This window comes from Podarcis liolepis (assembly GCF_965112155.1).
Source record: "Podarcis liolepis genome assembly, chromosome: 4".
Taxonomy (NCBI): Eukaryota; Metazoa; Chordata; class Lepidosauria; order Squamata; family Lacertidae; genus Podarcis; species Podarcis liolepis.
In genome coordinates this window covers 96,318,937-96,334,612 of record NC_139558.1, presented here as the reverse complement: position 1 = coordinate 96,334,612, position 15,676 = coordinate 96,318,937, and the positions used below count along the sequence as shown (strand labels likewise).

Genomic DNA, 15,676 nt, shown 5'->3' with positions numbered 1-15,676 from the left:
GTTGAATGGGGACTCTGCACATGCCCCAACAGCTTTCCCCCGGAAAACTTGCTCTTTGGTGCTAAATCGGAACCAACGGCAATCCATGGAGAACTCAATTGCTGTTTGTTCCGATTGAGTGCTAAAACTGTGAGTTTTCCCGGGGGAAAGAAGAGAGGAAAACGACGTGTGAATAAGCCCTTCTTCAACCCTCTGTTGACCCCATGGAGGGCCCTTGCCCTGTTTCATGGGCAAGATCTTCACTTAAGGAGGCTGGTCGCTTTGAGAGCAAAGGAATACGAATTTGGAATACGATAGTTGGATTAAGCTCTGGAATAAAGATATGAAGTTCACTGCTTGTGTTGCCTTAAGAGAAAACATGGAAAAAATGATGTACAGATGGTACATCACCCCTGTAAAATTAGAAAAAATCTATAAGAATGGAGATAAAATGTGCTGGAAGTGTAAAAACAAGGAAGGTAGTTTTTACCACATGTGGTGGACTTGTGAAAAAATCAAGAACTTCTGGGAGCTCATTTATAATGAACTAAAAAAAATGTTTAAATATACTTTTGTTAAAAAACCTGAAAATTTTCTTCTGGGAATGATTGGCAATGAAATTAAGAAAGAGAACCAGACCTTATTCCAGTACGCAACAACAGCTGCTAGAATTTTAATCGCCCAAAATTGGAAATCAATCAATATCCCAACAGTAAGAGATTGGCAAAGTAAATTATTTGAATATTCAGAATTGACAAAAATTAACACAAAAAATTAGAGACCAGAAAGAAAGAAAGTTTATTAAAGAATGGAATAAATTCATAACCTATATTGAAGTAGATTTAAAAAATCCAAAGATCACAGTAGGCTTAATATAACCCTTCGACATACAAAAGTTTTAAAGATAAACTGCGGGGAAAAATATATTACATAACCCAAAACTGAGGTGGAGGGAAGTCAATAACTTACATGTTTGCCTTTGTTTTTTTTGTTTTCTTATAATTAAGTTATGTTGTTCTTATTATTGTTTTTTTCCCCGTGAAGAATTTATTTTCTGTACATATGTGTGTATGAAAATTAATAAAGAGAAATTAAAAAAAAAGAGAGAGCAAAGGGTCCTTTACTCACCCAGGCCTGGACCAGGATTTGGTGACCGGCGACTTGAAGGGTAGTTCATCGATAACGGTGTTGTTCCTCAAGTCCAGAGGCGTTGGCTTTGCTGGAGCGGAAAGAGATCTGAGTAAGGCCTGAGCAATCGTTTAATGGACCCTTGATTGAATGGACTTGTCAGGGGACTGCCATCAGAACAGGGGAGGGAGGCAGGGGGGCCGCTGGGATACAGAGCGCCTCCAAAAATCCTGAGGAGCAGCTCCTTCTCCAGTGGTGAGAGAAGCCACACCTCCAGTGAAGGAGAGAGAGGGGAGGGACCAGCCAAGTGGGGGAGGGGCTTGAGGATACTGCTGAGAGCCCCAGCGCCTCACATAGCCAGGCTGGCCAGGAGGGATGCACGCCCCTTCCGTTGCCCAGCCTGCGCAGAGGGATGAAACGTAAGGAAGGGAGGTGGAGGCTTGGGGTACCAAAGCTCTTCTGTTGGGGCAGAAGCCGGAAGGGGCCACTCCTGGATTCTGCAAGTGACTAAGACGGACATGAACTTTGAGTTTCTGCACTGCAAATACCGTATTTTTCACTCAATAGGACGCACTTTTTCCCCTCCAAAAATTAAGGGGAAATGTGTATGCGTCCTATAGAGCGAATGCAGGCTGCGCGGCTAAGCCCAAAGCCAGAACAGGGAGACGGAGCACTGCGGAGTGCTCCGTCTCACTCTTCTAGCTTGGGGTTAGCTGCGCAAAGCCTTTGCAGGGCAGCGGGGTGCCTTCACCCCGCTGCCCTGCGGAGGCTACAAAGGCTGTCCCCGAAGCCTCAAGCCTTTGGAGTGCAGCGGGAACTCGCGCTGCGCTCCAAAGGCTTTGGGTCTGCGAAAGGAACCCGAAGCCTTTGGAGCGCAGCGAGAGGTCCTGCTGCACTCCAAAGGCTTCAGGGATCTTTGAGGCTGGCGGTGGAGGAAAGCAGCGCTTCCCCCCACCGCCAGCCCCAGAGGTTCGGGCGGCAGCGGTGGGGGAAAGCAGCGCTTCCCCCCGCCAGCCCCAAAGAGCAGGTTGAAAGGAACCTGAAGCCTCCGGAGCCCAGCGGGAACTCCTGCCACGCTTCAGAGGCTTCGGGTTGCCTTCACTGAAGCCCGGAGAGCGAGAGGGGTCAGTGCGCACCGACCCCTCTCACTCTCCAGGCTTCCAAGGTAGCTGCCTGAAGCCTCTGAACTCCCACTGCGCTTCGGAGGCTTTGGGTGAATGCACCTTGAACGCACCTTGTTTTAGAGGGGGAGAACAAGAACCCCTCCGTTCTCCCCCTCCTATGGTCCAGTGCGTCCTATAGAGTGAAAAATACGGTAGTTTGCACCAATAAAACCTGTAAAAGACAGGTCGGAGTCTTGCCTGGTTACTCACGAGCAACCACCACCTGCATCTGACAGGACTGATCGAAAAAACAGGAATCTGGCAGGCGTCTGGTCAGCCACTGTGAGAACAGAATGCTGGACTAGCTGTTGGCCTGATCTAGAAGGTTCTTCTTAGGTTCTTATGGCAGAGACTGGCAGCCTCCTGTGGGGCGGATATTAGCCTCCAAACACAGCTTCAAGCCGCAGCAGTTGCCACACACATTGCAAAAATATCGAATCGCCAGCAGAAGAAAAGGGCAGGAAAGCGGTGCCTTTCCTTCCCTGGACTAAATGAATGCAAAAAACCTCCCAAAATAACACCCAGTCCCCTGAAATGAGGGATAAGCTAGGGTACCTACACCTACCTCACCTACCTGTTGTGAAGGGGGGAAAATGGGGAGGGAAAACCCATGTAAACTACCTCGAGCTCCTTGGAGGCAAGGGTGGCCAAGGGCGGATTGCTTTTCTTTTCTTTTTTAATTTTTATTAAGTACAAATTAGAAAACATACCTATTTACAACAAAGGAAAATACAAAAGAAAATACATATAACCAAGGGGAAAAAATTGGAGAATATTTTGTCTCTTTTCATAATTACAGTTATTTATACCTCTATAAAAAGGGACGCGGGTGGTGCTGTGGGTTAAACCACAGAGCCTAGGGCTTGCCGATCAGAAAGGCGGTGGTTTGAATCCCCGCAACAGGGTGAGCTCCCGTTGCTCAGTCCTTGCTCCTGCCAACCTAGCAGTTCGAAAGCACGTCAAAGTGCAAGTAGATAAATAGGTACCGCTCCGGCGGGAAGGTAAACGGCGTTTCCATGCGCTGCTCTGGTTTGCCAGAAGCGGCTTAGTCATGCTGGCCACATGACCCAGAAGCTGTACGCCGGCTCCCTCGGCCATTAAAGATGAGCGCCGCAACCCCAGAGTCGGCCACAACTGGACCTAATGGTCAGGGGTCCCTTTACCTTTATACCTCTATAAAATGCTATTCACAATAAAGCAGTGAAATGAAAGTTAAGATATCAGAAAAAAGAACAAAGAAAAATAAAGAAGTAAAATAAAAAGATCATAGGTGGAAATTTTTAAAAGTAGATAAGTACTCACAATACATAGCCGTTTCCCGTCTATATTTATATTCAATTGTATAATTTCATCTTGTCTGCCAAGGGCGGTTTGGTGGGGAGCAGAGCTTACCTTTGCGGTCTGGCTTGAGGTTGCGGTTGACGGGCGGGGGCTGGATTTCGCTCATCCTCCTGTGCAGCTGAGAACTGCTGCTACCTTTGTGGACCGGGAAGGTAGAGGAGGACATGCCCATCAAGTCCAGGTGGTGAGGCCCGGGGCTCATGGGGATGTAGAGGTGCTGGGAGTTGTCGTTCGACCTCTCCGTGCTGACCAGGACCGAAGAGCCTGGGTTCATGGGGACATAGTTGTCTTCCGAGTCCGCGCTGTGAGAGCGAGCCACCGTCGCCTTGTTTTGCTGGGGAAGGGAGAAAGTGGTGACACATGGATGGGAGGTGAGTCGGTGAGGAAAGGCGGCAAAGGGGGAAAACTCAGGTTCTAGGTCAGGGGTCAGCAAACTTTTTCAGCAGGGGGCCAGTCCGCTGTCCCTCAGACTTGTGGGGGGCCGGATTATATTTTGAAAAAAATAATAATGAGCGAACTCCTATGCCCCACAAATAACCCAGAGATGCATTCTAAATAAAGGCACACATTCTACTCATGTAAAAACACCAGAAATAACCCAGAGATGCATTTTAAATAAAAGGACACATTTGACTCGTGTAAAAACACACTGATTCCCGGACTGTCTGTGGGCCGGATTTAGAAGGCGACTGGGCCGGGACGCGGGTTAAGGGACGCGGGTGGCGCTGTGGGTAAATCCTCAGTGCCTAGGACTTGCCGATCGCATGGTCGGCGGTTCGAATCCCCGCGGCGGGGTGAGCTCCTGTCTTTCGGTCCCAGCTCCTGCCCACCTAGCAGTTTGAAAGCAACCTTAAGTGCAAGTAGATAAATAGGTACCGCTTTATAGCGGGAGGGTAAACGGCGTTTCCGTGTGCTGCGCTGGTGCTGGCTCACCAGAGCAGCTTCGTCATGCTGGCCACGTGACCCGGAAGTGTCTCCGGACAGTGCTGGCCCCCGGCCTCTTAAGTGAGATGGGCGCACAACCCTAGAGTCGGACACGACTGGCCCGTACGGGCAGGGGTACCTTTACCTGGGCCGGAACTGGCCTCTGGGCTTTAGTTTGCCTACCCATGGACTAGGTCTTTGGAATTTTTTGCAAGGTAGCTTTCTGAGAAGCACAGATTTTATATTATTTATATATTGAATTTATATACCGCCCTATACCTGGGAGTCTCGAGGTGGTGCAAAGAATAAAATCAAGACATAAAACCACAATAATAAAAATAAAAACAACAACCCAATAGCCCCTCCCACAAAAAACCCACACACATTTTAAAAGGGCATCGGATGTAAATCGGAACAACCAAAGGCCTGGTTAAAAAGGAACGTTTTTGCCTGGCGCCTAAAGGTGTATAATGAAGGTGCCAGGTGAAGTTCCCTGAGGAGAGCATTCTGCAGACGGGGAGCCACTGCAGAGAAGGCCCCGTTCTCCTGTTGCCACCCTCCGAACCTCTTGAGGAGGGGGTACATTAAGGAGGGCCTCAGAAGATGATCTCAGGGTATATACGTATGTATAGAAAACCTCAAGTTGCTAGTCCTGAGGACTCCAGCTAACTGAGCACCCATAGCTTACCAGATATGAGTTGAATCCAGCATTCACAGACTCTGTCGACTGAACTGCACTGCTGCTGCTGTGCTGAGGATATTCATAGGTTTCACAAGACGAAGCTGAAATCAGCGACATCAACATCACAGTTAACAAGCAGTAAACAAAGTTTATTAAGAGGATCAGCTGAGTGGGTTCTCCAAATTCCTTTTAGACAGAGAACAAACAAAAGCCATAATTCCTAGAGTGCAGATTTCATGAGCGTTGGATGAAGTTGTACATTATCTACACCCTCAGGGTAACTGACTAATGCAGGTCACACAACAGATACAGCTCTTTCCTTCAACATGCTACCACCACTTCTTGCCCCATGCTGTCTAACAGTAGAGCCGGACAGGCCCCAGAACTGGGGGGAAATTTGTCCCACCTCTGTTTCTTTTACATCAAGGTCCTTCTGGAACAGGAACTCTATTTCTGAGCGATGGAGATGGAAGAGTGTCGTGTCCGTGTATTGTTGGCACCCGTCTGTCTGTAGAGACAATGGAGTGCGCCTCCGGGGGTGAAGGGAAACGACTGCATCTGCAGCACTCAAGTGACCTCTCTGGGGCGCAAGCCTGGGCAACGTGTATGGAGGTCTTGGGCTGCCCAGAAGACAAGATCCCGCTCTCAGCCTTGATGAGATGGTCCAAAGGAAAGCTGAGCAAGATGTCTGACAGCAGCCTGGCTGCAGGAGTTGCTGGAAGGAGGCGTACAAGGTACCATCCAATCATCTTAGAGACTCCACTTTGGATTTGTGGAGCGTTGACTCCTTAACCTTTTCTTCTCCCGAAGAAGTCTTTAAGGTGCTACTGGAAGGAATTTTTTTATTTTGACTATGGCAGACCAACACGGCTACCTATCTGTAACTTCTCCCGAAGATGTCTCACAAAGCAGTGGAGCTTTAGGGCCACAGTTTTCCCTCTCCTAGATGGGCTACCATCCCAAGTGGATGAGACCCAAATGCCCCTCACTTCCCTTTATAGCATGTGCAGAAATCACCTTCTTGGCCCTTGGACCCACTCTTGGTCTCATCTGCTTAAGCCGCCAGAGCCTGTCTTTGCATGCAGGGAAAGTCCCCAACTCACTGTCAGGGTTCAGGGAATCGGATCCCTTCCTCCCTGGTAGTGAAGAAGCAAATCAAACAAAAGGAGCGTTCTTACCAGTTAGTTTGTTTAATTATCACAGCGAGAGACATTGGCTCCCAGTACGTTTCCGAGAACAATTCAAAGTGTTGGTGCTGACCTTTCAAGCCCTAAACGGCCTCAGCCCAGTATACCTGAAGGAGCGTCTCCACCCCCCATCATTCAGCCTGGACACTGAGGTCCAGCTCCGAGGGCCTTCTGGCGGTTCCCTCACTGCGAGAAGTGAGGTTACAGGGAACCAGGCAGAGGGCCTTCTCGGTAGTGGCGCCTGCCCTGTGGAACACCCTCCCAGCAGATGTCAAGGCAATAAACAACTATTTTACTTTTAAAAGACAACTGAAGGCAGCCCTGTTTAGGGAAGTTTTTAATGTCTGACGCTGTATTGTTTTTAATATCCGGTTGGAAGCCTCCCAGAGTGGCTGGGGAAACCCAGCCAGATGGGCAGGGTATGTATGTATGTATGTATGTATGTATGAATAAAAATTATTATTATTATTATTATTATTATTATTATTATTATTGGAATGTATATCTCTCTCTAGAAATGGCATTGTTCCCAGGAAAGGCTCACATCCTCTGTCCCTAATAATTTATGCCACGTTGGGTAATGTGTTCTATCACTTTCCAAACCTGCCTAGTCTTAGGCGAAGGGGGGCGGGTCAGGAATGCTGTCCAAGGACACTGAATCTGCCAGCTGTCTCCTAGTGTTTCCTCTTCTAGCTGTTCCTCACCCAGTATTTCCCAGCTTCTGCCTTCTGAACCATGCCCCTCTGCAAACCACTGTTCTAAATCAATACTGTCCTCCTGCCCTTGGGAAGGTTCAGGAGAGGGGGGGGGGCTCCCACCATTCTTCCTCAGTCCAGCCCCTGACACTCACTGAGGGTTGGATACTCACTGGTTGCCCTCAGCTGCTTTAGCCAGTCAGTGAAAGCTGTTTCCCGGGGTATGGCCGCTGTCCCATGCTGGCAGCTTCTAGGAGCTGATTGCAAGGTGGGGACCAAAGGTGGACAAGCTACCCCTGAAGGAGCATGACCTGTCCCCATCAAGGGTACTGCTCCTCCCCTAACAGCCCAGGCACCCCAGCTCCTGCCCAAAGAATTGGAGAACTACTGAGAGTCATAGCAGTATAGTCACTAACAGTGATACCTCGGGTTAAGTACCGTATTTTTTGCTCTATAAGACTCACTTTTTCCCTCCTAAAAAGTAAGGGGTAATGTATGTGCGTCTTATGGGGCGAATGCAGGCTGCACAGTTATCCCAGAAGCCAGAACAGCAAGAGGGATCGCTGCTTTTGCTGCGCAGCGATCCCTCTTGCTGTTCTGGCTTCTGGGATTCAGAATATTTTTTTTCTTGTTTTCCTCCTCCAAAAACTAGGTGCGTCTTATGGTCTGGTGCGTCTTATAGAGCAAAAAATATGGTACTTGATTCGTTCCGGAGGTCCGTTCTTAACCTGAAACTGTTCTTCACCTGAAGCACCACTTTAGCTAATGGGGCCTCCTGCTACTGCCACGCGATTTCTGTTCTCATCCTGAAGCAAAGTTCTTAACCCGAGGTACTATATCTGGGTTAGCGGAGTCTGTAACCTGAAGCGTATGTAACCCGAGGTACCCCTGTATAGTCATCCAGTGCAAAGAGCCCTGATACTCACCTCGATGCAGCCGGCAGTTCTCCATGGCAGGCAACGTATTCCTTCTGGGAATGGTAGCAGCAACTGAGCCCATGCCTAGGCCTTCGCTGTCCAGCAGGCGCTGCTGAGGGCTGCCCCACCGTGTCTCTGCCTGCCCTGGTTTAGGTGGCCTAGGTGGGGGAGTGGCGGGCGTTTCGTTGGAGGCCACTCCCAGGGTGTTGTGGTTCTTGTCCAGCGTGAATGTCCTTGGAATCTGATAAATCGATAAAGGCGTGCCAGGGACGTCGTACGAGTCAGTGGACAGCTCCCCAAAGTCCTTGCAAAGGGTGTTGTTGGGGGTTTTGAAGGTGTACACCTCCTCGCTATCCGTTTCGGAACCCGTGAGGCTGGACTTGGTGTGCGTGTAGCACCCGAAACTCCTCGGAAGGTCGTAGGCACTGTCCCTGAGCTCCGAGTTGTGCCGGCTTGGCTTGGGCAAGCTGTAGAAGCCGTGGACTTGCCCGCCCACCCCGTTGACACAGTGCCCGTTCCCCTGAGACAGCTTCTGGACAGATGGGTCGCTTCTCATGAAGAACGAGGATCTTGTGGCTTGAGAGAAACTAGCACTCCTAAAATGAAAAGTGGGAGAGAAGCCGTGAGGTAGAGATTCACATTGGGCACTGCCTATGGTGACAGCAGTCACGAAATTAAAAGACGCCTGCTTCTGGGGAGGAAAGCAATGACAAACCTAGACAGCATCTTAAAAAGCAGAGACATCACCTTGCCGACAAAGGTCCATATAGTTAAAGCTATGGTTTTCCCAGTAGTGATGTATGGAAGTGAGAGCTGGACCATAAAGAAGGCTGAGCGCCGAAGAATGGATGCTTCTGAATTCTTGTGCTGGAGGAGACTCTTGAGAGTCCCATGGACTGCAAGAAGATCAAATTCTTAAGGAAATCAGCCCTGAGTGCTCACTGGAAGGACAGATCCTGAAGCTGAGGCTCCAATACTTTGGCCGCCTCATGAGAAGAGAAGACTCCCTGGAAAAGACCCTGGTGCTGGGAAAGATGGAGGGCACAAGGAGACGGGGACGGCAGAGGACGAGATGGTTTGATAGTGTTCTCGAAGCTACCAGCATGAGTTTGACCAAACTGCGGGAGGCAGTGGAAGACAGGAATGCCTGGAGTGCTCTGGTCCATGGGGTCACGAAGAGTCGGACACGACTAAACAACTAAACAACAGATATCTTCCTATATAAATAGAAATGTAACGTGTCGTCACGCTCTGGAGCATGCGGAACAGCAGGCCTGGTGAGCTGTTTAACAGAGGGAGGGAAGTCACCTTTCCCCCCTATTAAAGACTTCTGCAGTGAGGAGTAACATGGCAGGGGGGCTTCACATCGCAGTTTAGCAAGCTGCTTTGTGAAGCACCTCTCCAACTCCATTAACATTTGGAAAATGCAATCTAATTTAGGGATAGGTGGGGATTTGTCAGAGAAGTCTCAGTACCTCAACAAATTATAATTTTTACGATTCTTGGAGAAATGTTGTAACAGCCTGGTATAAAACTTAAATGGGTTTACAGTGTAGAGACGCTAACCTCTCAGACCCCAAATGTGGGATCGTAGCAGTAACTGGTCTGTGTGATGTGATCTTACGTACAGCTCTGAGCTTCACATAGTGGCCAGTAAAATGGTGAATAATTGTCTTGGGTCACACAAGTGTTGTGAAAGGAAATTTGCAGCCTTGGCAACAATGAAGATGAGTACTATGGGATACAATTACTCACAGTTCATTGCAACGACAATCCCAGAGCTGGTTACATAAGCCATTAAAATAGCAGAGAGACAATAAAATATTACAAATAAATGGAGCATGTGACTTGCAGCAAGCAGAAAATCGAAAGGGTAATTGCTAACAGGCACTATGCCCAGCAAACGCCTAAGTGTTTGGGTGGCACCTAAAACTCTCAGGAACTGGCGCCAGCTGCATCTCAGAGATGAGGAAGTTCTATAACTGGGGGGGCCACCACCAAGAAAGCCATCCCTTGGGTTGCGGCACTGCAAATATAAAATAGATCCACCTCCACCAGGAGGACCTCCCTCAGAGATTTGAATGAACCAATGTGCACACACCCACACCAGATCTTAATAAACACACACACAATTTTAATTTTTTTTTTTAAGAGAAAGAGCAAGGGAAGCTCATTCAGTCATCCCATCAGCTGGGATTTAAATTTAAGAATTTAAAGGTAAAGGACCCCTGGATGGTTAAGTCCAGTCAAAGGGAACTATGGGGCGCGGCGCTCATCTCGCCTTTCAGGCCAAGGGAGCAGGCGTTTGTCCACAGACAGCTTTCCGGGTCATGTGGCCAGCAGGACTAAACCGCTTCTGGCACAATGGGACACCGTGACGGAAGCCAGAGTGCACAGAAATGCCGTTTACGTTCCCGCCACAGTGGTACCTATTTATCTACTTGCACTGGTGTGCTTTTGAACTGCTAGGTTGGCAGGAGCTGGGACAGAGCAACGGGAGCTCGCCCCGTTGCGGGGATTCGAACCGCCGACCTTCTGATCGGCAAGCCCAAGAGGCTCAGTGGTTTAGACCACAGCGCCACCCGCATCCCATTGCTGCACAATGGAACTTCCCCTTTCTCTCTGATCCCCTGAAAATTCCAAATGCTCTAGCAGGTCCTCCAACCCTCTGGAGCAGAGTTTTGGGGTGTGTCGGGTGGTGGAGAGGTTGGGGAAGCTCCACTGCTGAAGCAGACATCTATTGCTCTCATGCAGTGCTGTTGCTGGATGAAACCCATGGTGTGGAAAGGTCCCAAATGGCTGGATACAAAGGGTTTTTAATGACCTTCCATTAGTTCCATCAGAAGGGAAGCGTACTTTTAATTATTAATGAAAAACAGATGTAGGGGTGAAATTCTCTTGAACCCGGGAAAGCCCTGGGGTTTACCAAGAATCCAGCTGTGATTCAAGCATGTTGGGACCTTCTGATTCACATGGCTGGTACCTCTCCAGCTGTCGCCCACTGTCCTTTGGGCCGTTTAGGGGTCCCTTCCTCTCAACCTTCCCACATCACGTTCCTAGCACGTTCCAGTATGGTTTGATGGGAAGGAAAAGGCAACAAGCGTTCATCCTCTAGGGAAACTGGAAACCAGTATAATGATAACAAACCAACTGTGACCAACAGAAACAAAAAGCCATAACACTGCTAGAATAAAGAAGGCTGATGTATGGAAGTGAGATCTGGACCATAAAGAAGGCTGATCGCCGAAGAATGGATGCTTTTGAATTATGGTGCTGGAGGAGACTCTTGAGAGTCCCATGGACTGCAAGAAGATCAAACGTATCCATTCTTAAGGAAATCAGCCCTGGGCGCTCACTAGAAGGACAGATCCTGAAGCTGAGGCTCCGACTTTGGCCACCTCATGGGAAGAGAAGACTCCCTGGAAAAGACCCTGATGCTGGGAAAGATGGAAGGCACAAGGAGAAGGGGACGAGAGAGGACGAGATGGTGGGACAGTGTTCTCAAAGCTACCAGCATGAGTTTGACCAAACTGCGGGAGTGGAAGACAGGAGTGCCTGGCGTGCTCTGGTCCATGGGGTCACGAAGAGTCGGACACGACTAAACAACTAAACAACAACAGCAGATCGAAGCAGTTGAGTGGGAACATGTAGAGCCAGGAGATACACGTTCACACAAAAGTTTCAACCGAAAGATCATGGTCTAAGGCAGCTTCTGTGCCGTACTGCTTCATCACCAGTAGGTGGAGCTGTGTATAAAACGACTACAGGATTTATTTATTTTTTGCACGATGGGCCTATTTTATTCCCCAAACACAGCTCTTTTTGCAGAACAATTGCAAAGTAAGATGTGTCTTGTGTTGAAAGACCAGCAGCTGCCTCTTGTCGTTTGAGCTTCAGTCTACTCTGATCTCTTGCCACTAAGGCTAAATGGCTGTGCCCAAAGTTTTACAGAACAGTGGTTTTTGAAGAAGGGTTTATTTCCTGATTTTTAACTGCATGGATGAGGCAACGAGGCACAATGCCTGGTGAGGCATACCATAAGTGGAGCATACTGTTACTATTGCTGCTTGATTTTACTGGATTGTAGCCAATGTTTGCCCTACTCTGAGTAGTACCATTGAAACTAATGGACCTAAGATAGTAATGGCTGTTCATTTCAAGCGGTGTCCTCCAAGTAGGAAGAACTCTGGGCACTACCCATTGTGCTTAATTGCCCCAAGCCATCCTGAGCATTGCAAATTCACTGGAAGGGCAGAGTGTGACGTTATTAAAAATAAACAGTGGCTCTCCGGCGCTGAGCTTGTAGGCAACAAAGAATATGCAATGAGTGAATCTGTCAGTTTTGGCTTCTCGTTTTTCCAGTCTGAAGTTCAGCACCTAACATTTCCACCTCAGTTTGCGATTATTATTCTTTTAAAGTCCTCCTGAAAATTCACCAGCAATTTTAGTGTGAATTTCTCCTAAACCACAGAGCCTAGGGCTTGCCCATCAAAAGGTCGGCGGTTCAAATCCCCGCGACAGAGTGAGCTCCCATTTTTCGGTCCCTGCTGCTGCCCACCTAGCAGTTTGAAAGCACATCAAGTGCAAGTAGATAAATAGGTACCGCTCCGGCGGGAAGGTAAACGGCATTTCCGTGCGCTGCTCTGGTTCACCAGAAGCGGTTTAGTCCTGCTGGCCACATGACCTAGAAACTGTCTGCAGACAAACGCTGGCTCCCTCAGCCAGTAAAGCGAGATGAGCGCCACAACCCCAGAGTCGTCCATGACTGGACCTAATGTTCAGGGGTAAAAGTAAAGGGACCCCTGACCATTAGGTCCAGTCGCGGACGACTCTGGGGTTGCGGCGCTCATCTTGCTTTATAGGCCGAGGGAGCCGGCATACAGCTTCCGGGTCATGTGGCCAGCATGACTAAGCCGCTTCTGGCGAACCAGAGCAGCGCACGGAAATGCTGTTTACCTTCCCGCCAGAGCGGTACCTATTTATCTACTTGCACTTTGACGTGCTTTCGAACTGCTAGGTTGGCAGGAACAGGGACCGAGCAACGGGAGCTCACCCCGTCACGGGGATTCGAACCGCCGACCTTCTGATTGGCAAGTCCTAGGCTCTGTGGTTTAACCCACAGCGCCACCCATGCCCCGTTTCTTGAAAGTAGGGTGGTATAAAAATATTAAGGGACCTGCGTCCCTTAATGTTCAGGGGTACCTTTACCTTTTTACTCCTAATAATAGACATTTTTATATGCAATTTTGCCCAGTAAACACATATTCTTGCATAGTATTTCTCCCAATGCTGAAGCATTCTTGTACCTTAACTCCGCTATGATATACAGTTCTATGCACGCTTTAATGTGGCAGATGAATTTTTGCAAACGGTGGTTGGCTAGAAAGCTTCACTGCAAAATTCGCAGAAGTGTGAATTTCGAAGGACCTTTGCGTTTCAGTTTGCGTATCGTTTCAAAAAGTGAGAATTAGGGAGATTCATATTTGATGTGAACTGAATCGAATCTCTCCCCCTACCCACCACCAATCCTTAGCCAAGGGATTCCGGTCCTACCTGGTGTTCTCCGATTTCCTGCTCATACACTGGTGCAGGAAGAGATAGTCTTGAGGGGCACTGGTGGAAAGCGTGGTCCGGATATGGTTGGCGGGTGAATCGAAGGTGAAAAGGGTGGGCTGGCTGGAGTGCGAAGGAGCGGATGACTTCCGTTCTCGCAGGAGCCGCTGGCTGGAGCCACTCAGCTCAGCCGGGGAGGAACGTGGCCCGTGAATGACAGAAGGAATGTTTCTTAGAGAATCTGCACAGGAAGAATTGAGGGAGATATTGTCACCCTTAAAATAATAACAACAATAACAACAGCAATAAGGATAATAACAATAACAACAACAACAATAATAATTTATACTCTGTCTATCTGGCTGGGTTTCCCCAGCCACTCTGGGTGGATTCCAGCAAAATATTAAAATACAGTGGATGCTCGGGTTGCAAATGTGATCTGTGCAGGAGGCACATTTGCAACCCCCAACGCCGCATCTGAGCACGTGCGAGTTGCGATTCGGTGCTTCTGTGCATGCGCAAAGCGCGATTTAGCGCTTCTGCGCATGCATGAGCGCCAAAACCCAGAAGTAACCCGTTCCATTACTCCATTGGCGGGTCCATAACTCGAAAAAATGCAACCTGAAGCATCTGTAACCCGAGGTATGACTGGACAGTGGTACCTCGGGTTACAGACGCTTCAGGTTACAGACTCTGCTAACCCAGAAATAGTACCTTGGGTTAAGAACTTTGCTTCAGGATGAGAACAGAAATCGCGTGCCAGCAGCGCGGTGGCAACGGGAGGCCGCATTAGCTAAAGTGGTACTTCAGGTTAAGAACGGACCTCTGGAATGAATTAAGTTCTTAACACGAGGTACCACTGTATAATAATTCATCAAATATTAAAAGCTTCCCTAAACTGCCTTCAGATGTCTTCTAAAGTCAGATAGAACTTAACAGAGCTATACAGTGGTGCCCCGCAAGATGAATGCCTCGCAAGACGGAAAACCTGCTAGACGAAAGAGTTTTCCGTTTTGGAGGTGCTTCGCAAAACGAATCTCCTATGGGCTTGCTTCGCAAGACGAAAATGTCATGCGAGTTCCTGCGGGTTTTTCCCCCTTTCCCCCCCTTTTTCTAAGCCGCTAAGCCGCTTATCAGCTAATCCGATAAGCCGCTAAAAGCCGCTAATAGCGCTAATCCGTCAATGGGCTTGCTTCGCAAGACGAAAAAACCGCTAGACGATGAGAATCACAGAATGGATTCTTTTCGTCTTGCGAGGCACCACTGTAGTGCCCAACATCCAACAAATCAACCAACAAACCGCAGTTCCCATGATTCTTTGGAAGAAGCAATGTGCATTAAATATGCAATCAGGGACAGAGAATGAGTGGCTCTTCAGATGTAGAACAATAGAATCATAGAGTTGCAAGGGGCCATGAAGATCATCTAGTTCAACCCCCTGCAGTGCAGGAATATGCAGCTGTGCCATACAGGGATTGAACCTGCAACCTTGGCGTTATCAGCACCATGTTCTAGCCAACTGAGCTATCCAACTGAGTCATGCATCTAGATTCCAGTTCCCACCATCCCTAGCTACCAATGGCCTTGTTGGCAAGAGGCTGATGGGGACCCTAACACCCGAGGGATGACGACAAGTTCCTCATCTCCCCTGCCTAAACAAGGTGAGTCATCAGTCTCCTATACATTGTCAAGTGATAAAAATAGGCATGTCTGCAGGGTTTTCTTTTAGCCGTACCACAAATCCCTATTTTAGAGAGAATAAAATAACATGACTACGTGGTTCTGACTGATTGGTTGGTGCCTGTGCACACCACTGATCAATATTGAACATTTAATGGTGTCATTATGATATTAAGGAGAAAAGTTCTTTGCCTCGCTCAGTACAGGGATAGATTACAGGCACAATGTTCAAATTCCATTCTTTGGGCAGAGGAGAGCTACCTGGCAGCACAGCACGCTATCGGAATTTAAGTCGTCACATTTGCATAATTTTGCTATTGATATTACCCTGCGAATCATAATCTGAGGTTCTTCTTTGTGGCCCTCCTCCAGGTGAGGTCCGGAGGGTGGCAACACGAGAACAGGGCCTTTTCGGCGGTGGCTCCCC

At 48.5% G+C, this 15,676-nt stretch overlaps 1 protein-coding gene across 1 annotated transcript in view; it reads right to left on the bottom strand.

The window, feature by feature from the left end:
* Window positions 1-15,676, bottom strand: part of GAB2 (GRB2 associated binding protein 2) — a 147,148-nt gene that overhangs the window by 3,510 nt on the left and 127,962 nt on the right. The window contains exons 3-7 of the mRNA XM_083499613.1: window positions 13,570-13,810; window positions 8,026-8,612; window positions 5,224-5,318; window positions 3,663-3,945; window positions 1,108-1,198 (exon numbers count right to left, since the gene is read on the bottom strand). Coding sequence (XP_083355739.1) covers window positions 1,108-1,198; window positions 3,663-3,945; window positions 5,224-5,318; window positions 8,026-8,612; window positions 13,570-13,810 — 1,297 coding nt within the window. The remainder of the gene's footprint in view (window positions 1-1,107; window positions 1,199-3,662; window positions 3,946-5,223; window positions 5,319-8,025; window positions 8,613-13,569; window positions 13,811-15,676) is intronic.